Here is a 19008-nt window from a genome sequence, read left to right as displayed (position 1 = left end):
GAGCCTGCTTCGGATTCTGTGTCTCCCTCTCTCTCTGACCCTCCCCCGTTCACGCTCTCTGTCTCAAAAATAAATAAACATTAAAAATAAATAAATAAATGTTTAAAAAAAAAAAAAAGATGACATAATGTGGAACCTGTCTGGCTACGAGACAGCCACCAAGAGGAAAACACTTCAATACGCTACTAGTGTAAGGGTAGGTTCATCTACTGCATGTTTATTACACATCAGATCACGAACCCTGGTCTCAGGCACCACGTTGCGTCTCCTAAGCACACTCAAACCTGTAGGTTGAGGCTGCCCGACCTGGCTGGCCACGGGCTCGGCACTCACATTAACTGCATGTTATCACAATTTGAATTGTATGGGAAACAGGCATCCTTTCCGCAGACTCCCTACCTTTACAGAATTTGCTCATAAGGCAATTGTGTGGGACTAATGAACGACATTTTGGAAATTCTGGCTTTCCCTGGAACTGTCAGAATTGATGTCCAGTCTTAGGTCTCTCCTCAGATCAGGCCGTGAAGGCTTGAGCTGTTGAACCTCTTTTACGGCATTTTTATCTCATTAACTTGCATCCTCTTTGAAGTGCTAGAAACTAAAATGGCCACAACTTACCCAGTTTCTGAGGCAAGCGATTCAAGTCCGGCTTCTAAGTGTAATGGTGAGTGAGAGTGCACAGCAAAACACTGAGTTTAGAAACTTTGCAATGTGCTTTTACCTCTTACAGTCACAAGGCTGAACACCAGCTGGCAAATTCTCAGTTGGAACCCAGTGACCATCTGTTGACTGAACTGGCAAATACATGTAGGCAAATCATTAGCATTGGCCGCTTTTCACAGTGGGCAGAATGGAAACCATGGATAATGCCTGCTGAATCTTCAAGAAATGCAGACAAATGCAACATTTTTTTTTCTTCTTCATGGGCAGCTATAATTTGAAGCATCTTTTAATCGTAGGCAAGAATGAAAAGTGTAGAATTTCAAATGGCAGTGGAAAGTTTTCTGTTTTCCTTCAGGACTCACCACCTAGAAGGGAAGGGAGGACGGGCCTCTGGATTCTAAAGGGGATTATTTTCCCCGGCATGGAGGCATGCGGCATTGATACATTTACCATGCGCATCTTAGTTGGTGAGGGCAAAATACTTGGTCCCCCCAATAAACACCAGCATCTCTGGTAGCCAACTGGGTAAGTGATTAAGCAGATCACGACCAGGGGATCTGTGTACTCGTGTGTGTGTGTGTGTGTGTGTGTGTGTGTGTGTGTTCTAATCCCTAGTCCAACAGACTATGTTCCCAATCATGGTGGGATATCCAAAACTAAGCTACCTATAGCATCTTTTCATATGGCACCAAGAGAAATGAAGGCTATTCATAAACAAAAACATCTCCTTCCAAAAAAGTTAAAATTAAAAAAAAAACAAAACTGTGTATCAATCTGCTGCAACTCATTTCTGGAAAACACATGAAAAGTTTATTCACTTGAGGCCAAGCACTGCCTAGGCATACTAGCTCTCAGCTTTAACTTTCTGTACTTTTAAGTTTTTCTAATGCCCACATTAAGTACTAATGGTTGACTTGTTACTAACACCAAAAACAGACATCAGCTTTATTTTCACGCACAACATGCAGCAAACCCTTTGTTTCTAAACCTTCTACATAGACTTGAATGGATGAATAAACACGTATCATCAATCCTCCATAAGAAAGTAGTTCCTTAGGGATAATACGTTTTCTCACACATGGATTTGAATATTAAGTTTAATACATCGGCCCTAAAGAATCCTTTGAAGTGGAAGGAACGATTTGGCCTACACAGAACTCTGCCGACCCTGACACAGAACTAGACTTGGGCCAAATGTCCTGTGAGGTTGGGGATGGTGTTAAACACTGAAAGAAAAAGTCCAGTGAAAGATGTGTTGCTCTGATTCCCATTCTTAGCACTTTCCCTCTGGCCACGCCATTGCTCTGGGGCCCTGAGCGCCTGTTGTAAACTAAGCACTGTGCTCCGTTTCAAAGGTTTCGCTCCTGTTGCCATGGGTTCTTGCAAGTGGACGTCAGCAAATCCAACCGAGCCTTCTGTTTGTCAAGACTTCAGTTACTGATCAAGTTCTTTTGGAACAGTTTTCTTTCAAAACATCATGAGTGTGTGTGTGTGGGGGTGGGGGGGTGGGGGGGGTGACAGAGCATTTGTCTTATTTTAGACACAGTCTTGCCAACATTTTTAGAGAAGGCAGAATATGAATGACAATTATCACTGCTGAATAATAAAAGCTAGGAGACTCTTTTTTTGTTTTTTGTTTTTAACTTGGCTTCAAACATTAGGGTCAAGTATGTAACTTCTTATATACTTGGCCAGGGACAGTCTTCAGATGTGACCCATTGCTATGCTCCCTAGAGATACTAGATACCACGTGTATCTTTAGAAGGGGTATTCTCATATAACAGCTATTTAGTAGCCAGTAAGTCTGCATTAACTAAGTTATTATTTGCTCTAAACAACATTGATCAGTTCTGCTTATTGCACAGTAAAGTCAAGAGTATAGCAACTGGTGTAATATAGACATAATCGAAAAGACAGAATTTTGGTAGCAAAGTATGTAACTTTACTATGCAATAAATAACTGCAGGATGGCAGGTATCTACTGTAGGGTAAAGCTGATTGTACTGACGGTAAAGTCAAGGTAAACACAGTGCCCCTTTTATCTAAACTACGGATTTCACTGTAGTGCTGTCTACAGCATGTCTTTTTTTTTTTTTAATTTTTTTTTTCAACATTTATTTATTTTTGGGACAGAGAGAGACAGAGCATGAATGGGGGAGGTGCAGAGAGAGAGGGAGACACAGAATCGGAAACAGGCTCCAGGCTCCGAGCCATCAGCCCAGAGCCCGACGCGGGGCTCGGACTCACGGACCGCGAGATCGTGACCTGGCTGAAGTCGGACGCTTAACCGACTGCGCCACCCAGGCGCCCCTACAGCATGTCTTTTAAGACAACCTTGAAACATTTCCCAGCCAGAGGAAGGACTTTGCAATTGTTTCTGGTTGCGAAAGGTACTGGAGAGGGAATGAGAAGGAAGACCAGGATGTGGACAGTAGTAAAGGTAGCACTGTTCACGTGAAAAGAAGACTCAAGACAAGTATCGGGGGGTGGGGATTAGACGGGGTTGATAAGATACGACAGGAGGTTTTGCCCTCTTCTGTCACAATGAGAACTCAAAGTCTTCTTTAGAAGATGACTTTGGAAAACAAGTAACTATGCCAGGGAGATTTAAGTTCTTCCGCTGGTCAGTATTTCTAGTTTATTTACTGTAATTGCTTCCTTTTATTATAGCAGGATCCATAGATGTCACATTCAACAGCATCAGTAGCCCTAGCATCCTCCTAGGACCTAAAACTCAATGAATCTATGTCAACGTCCAATCATCCCAACAACTTCTGAGCATAGCTACTGGCCTTCTGTCACTGAAAGCTATCTGTAAACCCAGCAAACAGAGTCTGGCATAAAGTCTCTTTGAACAAAGAGGAACCTTTGGGTGTTATTCTCTAGTGTAAAGACGGGTGCTGGTCATCCCTGCTGAAATATTTTCTATCCCAGACAGAAGCGGTCTCTGTAAGGATCCTGACTGCATTTGTTTTAAAGTCTAAAGACCCAAGCCCTGGCTTTCCATCATGATTCTATACGATACCCTTCCTCTTTTCTGTGACATTTATTCTGAAGCATTGGGACCAAACAGCCAGGTTTGGAAATGTGAGACTCCCAACATAAGATCGCTAGCCGTTTGTCTGCATTCTGACACAGAAGACTAGTTTTCCGGTTCTTAAAGTCTCATGTTGCCCTACGAACCACAACAGCAGAGTTTGTGAAACTTGTAACTAATGACAATGAAACAGACAAGTCTCACTGTATCCAGAAGTATTAACCTAAACACTTAAAAAAAAAAAAAATAGAACCTATCGGAAAACAAATAAGGCAGAAAGGTTTCAAAGACACTCTTGATATAGGTGTGCCTTCTGGATCTTGCTGTGATAAATTCAAATTCTTTTGCATTTGATTCTACAAACTAAATCATTCATACAGAGGGGGACTATCAGTCTATCTCTTTATTAGTTTGCCTCTGTTCAAACACAAGGATCCTAATGGAATAAGAATGATAATATAAGCCTAATGACACCCCCCCACCCCGCCCTGTAACCCCTCTCCCCATGTAGCATGGGCTGGGAGTGGGGCAGTGAGGAGGTGAGGGGTAAGGTGCATGCTGGTTAGGCCTCAGTGCCCTTCCAGTGTTCGCCAAGACAGGACAGAATGCCTGTGGTTTTGGCATGCAAGGGCCAGCTTGCTCAGGAAATTGTGGCGCGGATAAAACAAAGTGCATAAAGAAACTCTCCATCCAGGAAGTGGGGTCTAACAATTGACTCATTAACAAGATCCAGGGAAGGACAGGAAAAGGCGGGGGAAGCCAATAGCTGATGATTATACAGTTCCAGACAGACGAAGGCCTTGAGCTCGTCCCCACACAATCCCCGTAGTGTGGATTTGACAAAGTGGCACATTTAAGGGGCGTCTCTCTCTTGCCATCAATGGGAGTCAGGCGCACCCGTATCTGAGGGCCAAATGCAGTCCTTGGAACTTGACTTTATCAGCAGACACAAGACAGAGGACAAGGCAGCTACACCCACAGAGAATTAATTAAGAAAAAGCGACATCCGGTGAATGTGATCAGTGGTCTGAACACTGACGTATGTATCAACCACCGCTGCCGTCTCCCGGTCTATTTCTCTTACGTTACTTATGTTACTGCTTTGAGAGCTGGTACTTCCTTCAGGAGCGATTTCTTTGCTACGTGGCTTCCCTGCCATCACAGATTTTTACACCGCATCATGCAAAATACACCCTCCAAGACCGAATACCCTGAAGCCAGTTTACGTTTCTGAGTGGTTGAAATATTTTGGGGGAGAGTCTGATCGTGGGTAATTTATTGGTTTGGCTTTCTCCCTAAACATTTCTCCAGTTTCATGCGGGCGGGAGGGATGTTCAAATGAGCCTGACTTCACAATGGCCAGAGTCCACACCCAAACTGGACTCGACTGGCTAATTTCTGTTCTCTCTCCTTTGAGAACTGTCCCTTTGGACATACCATGAAAGCCCTCACTAGTTATCACGGTGTTGCTTGCAAACACAAAATACTGGTTTAATACAACCTTCCCAGGACTAGCATTTGTTTCCTCTATCTGTGTCACCCCCACCCACCCCTCCCAAGACACACATCCAAAGCACGCTGCAGTTCCCTTGTCAAACCAATGAAAACAATCATGTAATTTTTATATTGTTTTCATTCCTACTGTGCTCAGGTCTCATTATTTTCACGTTTCAAGGGCTTACCAGAGACATCATTTTTCAACACCAGGTTCGTGGTTAAGTCCTTTAGCAAAGATTCTGACTTCTTCTTGAATCTGTGCTTTGTACGAATCTCTCCTAAGCAGCACTGAGACCAGAGTAATTTGTCAGTTGTCATTTCTGACTCCGGCTTTGCTCTAGCCCCAACGATTCAACAGCAGCCTTTACTTGCTTAAGGAAAAGAGGAAATTCTGCCTCCGGGGCATAAACATGTGAATCCTCTACGACCAGGACCAAAAGGGTAAAAAGGGCAGGTTTTACCAACATTTCCTTCAGAATGAAAGTCTCATCTTTAACACATGTGGATTAATACCACAATGATTACGGTATTAACCCACATGTGTGATGCTTTGCTCATGACTCACACTGCAGGGTTCTACATTGTCATCAGGTCTGATTTTACGGATCTTACTTAGGCCACACTCCCTTTGCAATGGGCGAGAGTGTGACTGGAGTAAGCACCATAGAGTCAGAGCCCAGCTTTCTGGCCGATAGCGACTGCATCTATAAACAGATGCGGTTACAGAGTTAGCACCCATACAACCTCACGGGGATCTGAAATATAATGATGCCGTGATTAAACGAAACACTGAAATGGAAAAGAAAAAAAAAAGTGATTTGTTAGGAAAAGGTTGGTTTTTCTTTTACTCAGAAACTAGAGGGCAGGCAGAGTGCGGAAAAATAATGAGAAAATGTAGAATTGTTAACTGACAAAATGAAAGCGCAGATTTTAGTGACCAGACAAAGTTGATGAGACACAGAAGTGCGGCTACCCACGTTTTTGGCCCACTGGAAGCAGCTAGTGTTCAACCAGTTTGGTTTTTATATGGCCTTAAAAGATATACATGTCAACTGTGATTAATTATTCCAAAATTAAAAAAAAAAATTACCTGACTGTTGATCAAAACGTATGAAATGGAGGAAAAGAAAACGGACGGACATGCCACGTTCACACACAAAACCAGACACGTCTGTCGGGGACATCAGGGAAGGTGGAATACTATAACAACACATGTTCTATTGTTATACTATCCCACCCACCTTAATGAGGAACCCTTGGGCGTTGCTACTCCATAGCCTTTCGAATCCAGATTTCCTCCCACTTTCATCGTGTCACACGGCTTTCGCTGCTCAATGTACTCGTTCATAGTGGACTCCAGGAGGAACGCAAATTTGCCCTTGGATTTGCGGACACGAGCCACTCCCTCAGCTGTAGTCCTGGTGAACACGGACGGCTCTGCCGATCGCATGTAGGTCCACATCTTTTCATACACTGCTATTTTTGATCTCTGGAGGAAATTAAAATAAAATTAAATACAGGAAAGAAGGGAAAAACATGTTAATATCGACCGAACCCACATACGGAGAAAGCCTTGTTAAGCACCTTTTTTTCCCTTGTCCCGTCAGTCCAGTCTCGCCTTGCTAGCACTTTGCCCTCCAGCGAGGAAACTGCCTGTTCCAACTATTTTAGGAAATCACTGAAATGGCAGACACGTAGAAGCCATACCTGAAGGAGCGGGCCTGCCTGTCATAAACAATTACCCTCCTCAAGCGCTTAAAGAGCAAAGTACTATTATTTTTATTTTTAAATGTAGAATGCCATAACGAGAGTTCTGTCACATTCCTGGTAAACCGGAAAAGGGCCAGATTACACTTGAGGTCAGCTCTGTAAAACTCCTTTTAATCCGGCACTTGAACTGTAGCAAATGAGGGGTGTTACTATGCTGTGCCATTTTTGTCTTCTCTCGTGCTTCAGACTTGTACACGTGAAGCATTCTAAGTCGAACAGGAAGAGCGGTCCGGACCAAGTCAGTGGCAGAGGGGCACAGGAAGAGGGGCACAAACCAAACGACCACAGCACAAGGGGCAAACTCTAGGTCCACCCAATGTTTTTAGACTTTTTCTAATAAAATCTCCAAGTAGAACATACATTAAACTTAGAAGTGATTCCTTCTCTCTCTGCAGGTACACACTTCGAGTTAGAAACGTCATGGAGATGCAAAGCACACTGTAGGGAATATAGTAACTGTCCAGTAACGTATGGTGATAGATGTCAAGTGCAGTTGTCCATGATGCGCACTGAGTGATGTATACCTGAAACTACTGTAACGTTGCATGTCAACTACACTTCCAAAAATAAAAAATAAAAAAATTATTTTCAAGTAAAAAGTCAGAAAACCTGAAAAATAAAGAAAGTGATTCCTGTTTTCCTATTAAATATTTTACAGAGTTAGTCTTTCTAATACCCTGACTTCAGCCAAGAAATTTATTTTTGTCCATTTGGGCTCCATCTAAGTTACTCCCACTACTTAATTTTTCTAGATCCTTGTGCTGGTATCTGTATTCATATTAGATCTTGTATCCATACAGACATTTCAAATGCAAAAATATTTCCAAATGAACTCAAATGTCCCCGAGGGATATATTTAACGAGTCAGAGAAGCCTGCCTCGTGTTTGATGTTTGATAATACAATGATGCTCAGAGTTTTCTGGTACGAGTGTTTGCCCAATAACAAGGTGTTGACCTTTTGTATCTGGATCCAAATAAAAATTAATGGAGACTTCATTCAGACTTAAGTCTCTTCATTTGAGAGCAAATCCTGACTACCATCTATATTCATTGTACATGGACCTTCCTTTGTTTATCAGAATATAGAATCCGATAAATGACAGATTCTCAATTATCAACAAATATCCTGAAGAGCAAACTTAAGAAGACACGTCTTTGGGGCAAAAATCAAATGATTCAGGTCGACAGAGAAAGATGTTGATAAAAGTTGGATTTAACATTTTCGTTTCAGAAGACGGGAATGGAGTACTCCATATCCTATGTAACAGTTAAGAGACATGCATACTGCAACACTATAAAAAACAGATACTTTATGCCAACGTGTATTCAAATGGTGATAACTATCAAGATGGAGAAGGGACATCCTGTATTATCCCACGGAGTGTGTTTACGTTATTAACGCTTAAACATATCTCAGTGGCACAGAGCTTGTGGGGGGTGTGTGTGTGTTCAGGTAACGTTGGGTTACTTGCGCCTAAAGAAAGCCACACATGAGGAAACTGCATGCCGACACTAAATGAAACGGCAGATATTCTCTGTGGCTCCAGGACAGGGGCGGATCTGGACTCAGAACCCTCAACCTCGGGATCCACTAAGGAGGCCATGCTGCTTGGCCCCCTTCATTCTGTCTTCAATAACAGAGCTGTCTTCCAGACAACTAACTCTTCCATTTTATGAGTTCTGATCTCTGAAAATCCTAAACTGTCTGGATCACCGGATACAGAAGTCCTTAAGCATTCATTCTGATAATTTCAACTGAAAGAAATGCTGGCAAATGACATGTTTTAGGCGTACAATCACCCTAAAAAATACGTCAACTTGTGAGTGTCACCGAAAAAGGTACAGAGGTCCACATACATTTATACTTCATGAATACTACGTTGAAAACAAAAGAAATAAAACCTGGGTATAGTTTTCATTGAAAAGTGTTCTGAAATTTTTTAAGAACATGAGAGTTCGGGTGGTTACTTGGCAATTTTCCAGTCAGTGTCTGGCATCTTACTCGAAGGGATCAGAACCGCTAAACAAAACTAACACAGCAGAGTGGAAAAAGAGTATTTCCAGGGCTTGACAACGAGGAAGACAATTACAGAGTGCAATGAAATAGTAAAACAAATGATTCCTTTTTAAAAGAATAAAGTATCTTTAGGCCACTGATATTTTTTAGAAGTCCATTTGTACAATATTCATGTGAGGAAAATTACTGCTGCATTTGTTTAAATACATTGAATTACATACACCTTAAGTGCAAAGGAAGGTAAATTAATTCCTTTAAAATCCAGAAGAAAGAGGAATCCAAATGTAGTTGCACCAAACTTAGCAGGCCTTATGTATAACAGAAATGGTAATGAAAGGAACTCTTTTGGGGGGGAAAAAAATTGCACTGTCACTCTGTGAATGTTTAGGAATTCTGATTCAGAGTTAAAGGCGCGTGGCATAGATAACATCATGTTCACATGGTGAAGGGGGTGGGGGGGGGGGACATTCAAGAAGGGAAAGACGGAAATAACATCCCTGTGCCTTATCTGTGACCGCAAGAGGTGTCTGCTAAGGAGGGAGGGTAAGCAAACCTTTATACATTTGATGAGACAGGTTAAAAGGGAAATTTCTGCAGACCCAGCAAACTCATGAATGCAGTGATAATGGGATTTTAAGTCCCTAAAATCTTCAACTGTCACATCTTCTTAAAGATTAGGTTTGGGGAGTGACTAGGCTCAAGGTAAGAAGCAAAGATGATATAAAAGTCATTCTTTGAGATTAGAAAAATAATCTCAGATTTATTTGTTTATTGTGAAACTCCATGAATAGGAGGCTTACTTACTTAAAGCCCTATTTTATTACTTGAAATCATTCTTGGAGTTTTAAAACTATGCTGTGCTTTTAATTTCTCAAAAATGAAGTATTCTGCCATTCCGGTTTTTTAAGAGAAAATATGGACACATGTCACGCATTATACTTCATATGTGCATTGTTGTCAGGTGAATTATTTCCCGCTTCTAGTCGCTTATGCGGCATGGCTGATGTTCACAAGATTTGATAATCTTATAACCCATGAGAGAGTAATCTACCCCGTTTACGCATTCGTGGTTTCCCCGAGGGCTGAAACAGCCACAGTGTAAAATCTGTGTAGAAATAAAAAAGCAGCATGTGCAAATCAGGTGTATAATAATGTCTCAGTACCTACAGAGAAGGCTGTCGGTAAGTGACAAATAGGAACTCTCTTTAAACGCCTCTGTGTTTATGCTGAACTGGGAGCACAGAACACGAAACATACCAAGCTTCACAATGAGGCACGCCCAAGGCAACAGGTGAATTCAGATGTAATTTTCCCCCATGGCCTAATTCTTTGTCCAGTTGATTTTAACTGCAACATTTTTTGAAGCCCTGAGTACAGGTCACTGCCCGAGGCAGTTCAGTGGGGCTGAGAGATGTACCATTACTGTGTTCCTGCGAGGAAACATTTTCGACAAGGGCAAAAATACCCTTCACATTCTGTTTCCTCAACCCGTCACACAAAATGGTTTATTTAAACCAGGTCATCATCATCTGCGGGAGAGGGGGGAGAGCACAGGGTAGGAAATGAATTCGATTTTTATCAGAGAACCCGAGTTTATGCATTTCTGAAAGTGTGCGGTCAGGGAATGGGCTTTCTTGTCCCATTAGGGTTCAGGCAACAATAAATACCTACACTTCTAAGAAAATCTTTCCATTTTGAAACTGAAGTAGGGTGGGAGAGAAAGGAAACGGGGCACAGTGATTGCACAGCCTGTGTGAAAGGCTCTGCAAATCCAGCAAACAGCTTCCCTTAGTCCTGTATTTCTTATCAACATACTCTCTTATCTACCTCACCAGTTTTTAGAATTTGGGACACTTTAAAAAAATTCCATAAAGATTAAAAATAAACATTTTCAGGGTGCTTGATGCTCGAGAGCTTTACAGGGAGTTATTTATGAAATTTTTTTTCAGGGAATCATCATGACCTTTCTTCCTTTATCACTCAAGGCAGGATGATGAACCTGCAAATATTTGCCTGATTTCCATGAAAATCAGTCACCTTTTTCCAGTAAAATGCAAGTGATAGCACAAACTTGTATTCTATTTTGATGCATACACGTGATGGTTTCTGGGCACAGTCACTGAATTTTACCTACTTACTTTTGGACGGAAGCAGTTACAAACTTAGAGATTTCCGGCAAGGTACTGAAATTATGCTAAAACGTGTTAGAGCAGTATGTTTCTATCAGTAACTTTTAAAGACTGGGATGTACTCCGTAAATTTTAAAAATTTGCTTAGTTAAATGTATCCATAGAATACTGTTAATAAAATCTATTGCGATGACTATTATTTATAGTTTTAGAAAAATCTGCAAATACTCTCATTATCATTAATTTTTCATTATATCTATTGGCAATGTTCCAAATTGTTGACGAAGACACTGTTCACAGCCTGGTTTTTTTTTTTTTTTTTTCAATATATGAAATTTATTGTCAAATTGGCTTCCATACAACACCCAGTGCTCATCCCAACAGGTACCCTCCTCAATGCCCATCACACACTTTCCTCTCTCCCCCACCCCCCCATCAACCCTCAGTTTGTTCTCAGTTTTTAAGAGTCTCTTATGCTTTGGCTCTCTCCCACTCTAACCTCTTTTTTTTTTTTTTGCCTGGTTTCTTTTTTAAACAATGCCCAGTGATGCGTCTGGCAGAATTTTTGTGTGGTTTGTTCTTAATTTAGTATTACATAAACATCTGTAGTTTATAAGGATAACACAATCAGATCTTTGTACAAAAAGAGAAATCTCTTACTGAACTCCAAGCACATGAAACTTAAGGCCAGCTTAAGGATTAGGGCATTTTGTTGTTTTTAATTTTCAGGCTGAGTGGGAAAATGATAAGCATATACATTTAAAATGACAATGCAAACTTTCACGTCCTATACATCTAAGTGTGAACTTCCTTTAAAGGGCGATCGTTATTTTTACACAAAACCTTAAAAAATAGGGAAATCTGTCTTGTCTTCTGAATTACTAAGTATCTGTCACTAACCAACTGAAAGTATCCTCATTATTACTTTGGTAAATCCTTGAGAAAATGTCACTCTGACTACCTTTTAATGATTTGGTTCTGAAATCACAAAATGAATCCTTATCTCTGACCAGACATTACCAAGTATGTATGTCTGGATTAAGCAGAAGCAGAGTAAAAGAGTTTCACCGATCAAAAATTCATCCTCCTAATGGAACAAACAACTGAAAGACAGAAACAAAAACTCCCAAATACCTGCCATCCTGAGGGAAAACAAAAGGGATCATAGCCATATGTAAATTTCTAGCAGTGTGAACAATTTTATCCACAAAGCAGAGAAGTCAGCACATACAAAGCCCCACAAAGGTGTCCAGGAACATAACAGTTCTCTTACCATTACCTTGTGAGGAAGCAAATATATTGCTTTGAAATCCACTGTTACAGAATAGATTATAGACTATATATACCTCATAGAAGGGAGTATAACCTGCAGTTAAGGGTTTCAAATGTAGCACGTTCAATTTATTCTTTAAAAAAACAAAAACAAATCTTACGTTCATTTTTACGCTCTTAACCGCAAACACACATAAATTCAATCTTCCCAGATGCAGTATCATCATAGCATTACCAACACTGGAATCCTTTGGATAAGTTACATTATAAAGTTGTTTTAATTACCTTTTGGTTGTCACTTTTCCTTGAGTCTTTCTTGTCATGTGAATAAGTCAATTAGATTTTGCAAATTAAAGTGATTGTAAAATCCAAGTAGGAGTATTGGCATTAAACGTAGCAGTTACTACTGTATGTGTAAAACCTACCATGGCTACAGCCCATAGAATGACTGTTGGCAAAAATGGCCTGAGCTTCAAAATTACGAACATTTCACCGTTGGTGTTTCCCTTAACTTACTCTGAAGAATTCTTTTGTTGACCCTGAATCCAATGTTCCATAGGCAATTTCTGTTTGTTTGGCCAGGTCTTCCGCACTTTCTATGGGGGAGACCATTCGCTCTACCGTCAGGAAAGCAGCGAGGTTAGCGGTATAAGATGATATAATGATGAGCGTGAAGAACCACCAGACACCTCCGACAATCCGACCTGAGAGGGATCTGAACATGGAGAAGATAATGCACATTTTCCTTTCTCTAACCAACATAGAGAAATAAAAGAAATACCATCGATTCCCAATGTACGTTGAAAGCAACAACCGCAAATACTGTTTATTTTCTGTCTACTCAAGAATGATTCTAGCCTTCAGTACAATCTGATGCCCTTCATGGCACAGTGAATTTAGAAATGCCACTGGCAAGATGGAAAACGTTTCCTTTTTACTGTTTAGTCAGCAGAAACATGGGACTTAAGGCATTTCCTCAGGTGCAGAAAAGGAACACGCACTTAAATCCAGTGATACCCTCGTCCCTTTACATTTTAGCATCTCCGGAATGAGGATGCAGCCTACAGGCCAGGAGATAAAACATAGTCATGTGCTTTAATGGGCAGCATTATTTCTCTCTCCGTGGTACCTAAAATAGCAATACGACTTAACACTGGGAGAGGTCTTAGATTTGACACAATCTGATCAATACCCTTACGACAGAACCTGTGATTACCTTCAGTCAGAGCCCAGCCAGGGTGGGTGGGGCATGTGCCAAAGCGGCACCTGCCATTGGCTGGGCCACATGATGCCTCAGACTGGTCTCAGAGGGACTGCAGTCGAGGGCTGTTTTGTTAGTTTGAGATTTCCTTTCTGATAATTTCATTTGTGAGCGTTACTGATCTGAGTGGAGGATGGGCTATGCCCTAACGCATCTTCACTTTCCGGTGTAAAAATGTTCCCTCTGCCACTGCCAACATGAGACCTGAGCGTGTGACCTGTCAAGGGACAGCAGGACGGCATTAAAAACCGATGCTAACCTTCCAGAAAAAAAGTTCTGTCCTCATCCTTTCCCTGCTATCAGAGATGTGTGGGTGATGTGGATGCAGAGGAAAAGCGGGGATGGAATGAATTAAAAATCCAGGTCATTTTCATAATTGATTACCACTCAGTGGGACCATCAAACTATTTAAAATTCCTGGGACAGGGGCGCCTGGGTGGCGCAGTCGGTTAAGCGTCCGACTTCAGCCAGGTCACGATCTCGCGGTCCGTGAGTTCGAGCCCTGCGTCAGGCTCTGGGCTGATGGCTCAGAGCCTGGAGCCTGTTTCCGATTCTGTGTCTCCCTCTCTCTTTGCCCCTCCCCCGTTCATGCTCTGTCTCTCTCTGTCCCAAAATAAATAAACGTTGAAAAAAAAAATAAAAAAAAAAAAATAAAATTCCTGGGACAAATTGTCTTTAAACCATTTTGTAAAGTAAGAAACAAATTTTCGTATTTTCCATGACATTTCTAGCCTTAAAATTCTCCCTTTTTTATCAGTATTGTATTAGTCGCACTTGTTGGTTTTAATTTGGCATTTGCTTCATCCTGGTTTTCAAAACCATTACTTGATTTACTTTGCTTTCTTTTCATTTCATTAATTCAGAGTTATTGACTCAGATGCATATGTCAGTGGAATTTAAACACATTTATAGTTTTCCTGGGTCTTAAGGAACATCAAGTGACTTGTGGCTAAAATGTCTCCTTTTGAGAAAGCATACATTTCTTAAACAAAAAAATCTGTATATTTGCGATGATGATATAAGTCACTATTTAAATTCAATTCTTAGCTTCTCCGACTTTCTGTTGGTTTTTTTTTTTTTCCTCCAGGAGAAATTTGGTATTTTTCTTGTAACGGGAGATTAGCTGCATTTTTGGCAAACATAACTGAAAATGTCTTAGTGGCATCCAAAGGAAGTGAGGCATGAATCCAGAGATATTGAAAAACATCTCTATTAAACTAACACAGCACATAGCTGAACTCTGCCCACGGCTTGTATTGTTAGATAGAACAATGTATACCTGCTACCCACCATCCTGACTCAGGTTTTCGGTAACTATGTGGCAGAAATCTCCTGTAAGGTGCATGGGATGTAAATCAAGTTCGAAATTAATTAAAAAAAAAAGTGAACAACAGCCATAGTAACAAAGACATTTGATTTTGAAAAGGAGACAAAATGGAAATGAATTTCTGTTCTTACAGTTGAGATTTTTGTCTCCATCTGTCAAACCAGTGAAGGAAATATTAATACCGCAGTGCTTTTTGAGGGTTCTCACGGGTAGCATGTTACTTTTCCATCGGGAAATTTCATCCTTATGAGGTTTCCACATTTGGCGCTAAGTTGGAGAAATTGGCCGTGAATATACTTAGATTAATTTGGGAACTGCAAGTTTTTTTGTATGTTTCAAGTAAAGCTCTGCTTCCAGGACAAGAACCTGGATAGAGATGTTCTGCACGACACGAAGGATTACTGGGGAATCGGTGAAGAACTGAGGTTTTCAGACTCACCTGGGTGAAATGTCGCATCCTTGCTGCATGAAGGCACCCAGGGAAAACCAGAGGCTGTTAAAGATGCCAAACTCATTGGGAGGCTGGTCGCTGGGTCCTTCCTTTCCATCCTCCGGCTCTTCTGTGTGCCACTCGTATGGACTGAACCTGCTAACTAGGAATAAGACCACGCTGACACCAATGTAGGCAAAGACTATGCACATCCAAATCTCATAGGCCAGAGGATCCAAGAAGGAAAACACTCCTGGTTTGGATTTCTGAGGCTTTTTGATCATGATAGATATGCCCAAACTCATGAAGGGCTTAGAGAAGTCAATGACCTCCTCTCGGACCAAAGTGATTGTCAGAGGGGCGATAGCAATCTCTGCTTTCTAAAAGAGAAAAGACACATGAAAACACATAGGTTAATGCATCTTGTGAAGCTTTAAGGATGTGGGCTGGGGCAGAGGGGGAGCCCTAACTGCCTTTCCTTATGGCTGAATTTCTGAATTTCTTGGCCAGAGTTACTACGTTGCAGCCTTTTCTGTTTCCTTTGGAACGGTGCCACGGACTCATTACTTGGCCATGCCTTAATATTATGAATCGCAAATTTCAAACAGTCCTTCTTTTTCTTATCCCTTTCCAGTTGTAACAAACCTATCATACTGTCTGTGTTTGTGGGACAGAAGAAACCCGTTGTTTGATGACATTTTCCAATCCAGCGCGCACACAAAAATCTGGAAATTGGCATTTATTTCTTACTATGCCCATACGGTGATTTTTTTCTACTTCCAATTTCTAACACAGCTTTTGGAAAACAGTGGATTCAATTCTCAGATATTATGATCGTTAAGACACCAGCTTCCATTTTTGTTCTGAGCGATTTTTCTGAGCCCGTTTTCCATATCTCTACAATGAGGACACTTTCCTGTTTGCCTCGCTGCATTACTGTGATTATCCACTACAAAAATGAATAAAATACTAGTGAGCACTTATTGAGGGATTATGTACCTGACATCGAACTAAATATTTAAGGGCATCTCATTTAACATTCATGGTAATCCGGCTTATCACTGTTTTCTAGACGATGGAATGGGACTCAGGTGAATTCTACACATCACGGCAGTTCTGGGATTGGGGCTTGTGTTTCCTTGTAAATCATGCCATCTCTCAAACTGATGAAATAAAGTGTCATGAGAAAACTGTAAGATGTTACATGATCTACACTGTGAAAACAAAGATTATTTGATTGCTCGTTTGGAAAGGAAAATATTTGGCATTAAAGTGGTATCTGGGACGTTGCTCAAGCACTTGTGCTCTTACACAGAGGCTGCCTCACTCCCGTATACCCTCAGGTCGCTGGTTCCCCCGACGGCCAGCAGCTTGATACAGGGGCATCTGGAGGGCTGCGATGGGCACTGCACTGCAGTCATGATGCTGCCCGCTGGGTGAGTGAGGGTTCACCAGCAGTGCCTTCTAGGGGAACGAACTTAGCTTCCATCATAAACGCCCACACACACAGAAGTCAGATTCACTACTGGGAGGTGTTTATTTCTGCAATCTTATCACTTGTATAACTCTCATTATACAAGTGATATATAAACTAGCCATAGGAAAATTAGTATCTAAACACAGAATCCCCAAATTAAGGAAAGTTCCCTCCACTCTTACCTACTCTTATTTTTTTCTTAATATATGCCCTGCTAGACCTGGTTTGATGAAGAATATTTTTCTTATTTTACAATGGGGTAATATAAAACACTATGTTTTTTTTAAAAAAAATTAATATTTATTTTTGGGAGAGAGAGAGAGAGAGACAGAGAGACAGACACAAAGAATCTGAAGCAGGCTCCAGGCTCTGAGCTGTCAGCACAGAGCCTGATGCGGGGCTTGAACTCACTAACCTTTAGATCATGACCTGAGCTGAAATCGGAACGTAACCGACTGAGCCACCCAGGTGCCCCATAAAACACTATTTTATGATTCTTTTACTTAGAAGGAAAGGATGAACGCTTTTCATTTTATCTTACATATTAAAAATTAGTTAATGACTGCTAGTATTTTATCATATGAAAATAACAAAATTTACTCAATCTACTTATTATTTTAAGAGTTGTTGGTACTGTTTCCAGGTTTACACAGCTTAAAACTTTGAGGAACTATGTGAACATCTTTGAAGAAAAACCCTAGAAGATACCTTAATTGTTTAAGATGGATTTCGAGAAGTGGGGTTGCTGGTCTAAATGGTACCCCTCTTTGTAACGGTCATGATGTATTTTGTGCAACTTTTCTCCAGGAAGACCATGCAAATTTCTACTGTCACCAACATTGTGTGACAGCTTCTGCAGCTATGGATGGTGGACAGCCCATGTGTGTCTTTATTCTCATTTATCTTTGTCAATTTGCTCTATAGAAAATTAGATCTCTTTTATTGAGTTTATTTTTGTAAAACGAATAGCTACATTGGCTTTTTAAATATCATAACCTGTTATAATCTGCCCGTATTTTCCATACGGTGAATTCATTTTTTCCTGACTAATTTGTAAGTACTTTCAAATATATTCAAAATATTAACTTTTATTTTCCACATATGTTGCAAATATTCTCCCTACTCAGCATCTGTTTTCATTATATAACTTAGATCATGGTACTTCATTGCAATATATGTATTAAATTTTTTGTAGCCTATAAAAGTATTTTTTTGTGTGTCTTTAGCCTTTGGTTTCATGCTTAGAAAAGTTCTTGTCATATCAGGGGATCCCCGCGAGGCTCAGTTGGTTCAACATCTGACTCTTGATTTAAGCTCAGGTCATGATCTCCTGGTTTGTGAGTCCAAGCCCTGCGTTGAGAGTCTCGTTAGATCTCTCTCTCTCTCTCTCTCTCTCTCTGCCCCTCCCCTACTCAGACTTTCTCTCTCTCTCTCTCTCTCAAAATAAACATTTTGAGTATAATTCTTCTCATATCGTATGATCAGTCTCCATCATACGTGTTTTAGTCTTGCCCCCACAATTCCTCTAAGCTGTATTTGGTAGCATACGTGATGACATCCTACAAAATTGTTAGTTTTCTAAGTGGCTGTTCTGCTGTTGCAACAGGAGTATGTGGCCACGACATCCTTACACCGATCTGAAACACCACTCATGTAACTCGTTCTGCAGAACGTTCTTATGAAATGTTTTACTTATGCAAGTGACCCTGAATGAGTTAACTCTACAAAAGGAAAGCAACACGGAGAGAAACAAGGGGGCCCTCCTGCGTGTGAAAGTAGATGTGAGGGAGGGCAGACCTGGGATGTCTGATGAGGGTACTTGTGACGTCTGCAAGAGGATAGTGAACAGAGGAGACAGACCTGGGCTTTGTCTGCTAACCCTGGAGATGGTCCATAACCTTTCGGCGATTCCCGGAAGGAAGTAGGCAAAGGGTCTCCTGCAAGCGCTGTGTGATACCTGGGTTTTCCAGGGCCTCTGGGGCAAGGCTCATGAACCGGCACGTCACCACACGGCACACGTAATCCTGGTGCCGGCCGGCCATGGAACATGCCTGGAAGAACATTCCCGTGGATTCAACTCCATGCACACGAGTCTGGCAGGACCCAGCAGAAGGGCCACAGAGGACC

General features: G+C 41.1%; 1 protein-coding gene across 15 annotated transcripts in view; it reads right to left on the bottom strand.

Annotated features, from left to right (window-relative positions):
• The window catches only part of GRIA4 (glutamate ionotropic receptor AMPA type subunit 4), a 402642-nt gene that overhangs the window by 33783 nt on the left and 349851 nt on the right, over positions 1–19008 (bottom strand). For all 15 annotated transcript variants that reach the window (XR_006713663.1, XM_045482620.1, XM_045482619.1 and 12 more), the window contains 3 exons: positions 15414–15784; positions 12903–13101; positions 6439–6686 (listed from right to left, as the gene is read on the bottom strand). Coding sequence is in view for 14 of the 15 variants with exons in the window: in XM_045482620.1 (XP_045338576.1) it covers positions 6439–6686; positions 12903–13101; positions 15414–15784 (818 nt within the window). In the remaining variant the exon portion in view is untranslated. The remainder of the gene's footprint in view (positions 1–6438; positions 6687–12902; positions 13102–15413; positions 15785–19008) is intronic.

Source organism: Leopardus geoffroyi, chromosome D1, assembly GCF_018350155.1.
Source record: "Leopardus geoffroyi isolate Oge1 chromosome D1, O.geoffroyi_Oge1_pat1.0, whole genome shotgun sequence".
Classification (NCBI taxonomy): domain Eukaryota; kingdom Metazoa; phylum Chordata; class Mammalia; order Carnivora; family Felidae; genus Leopardus; species Leopardus geoffroyi.
This window is presented reverse-complemented; position numbering and strand designations above follow the sequence as displayed.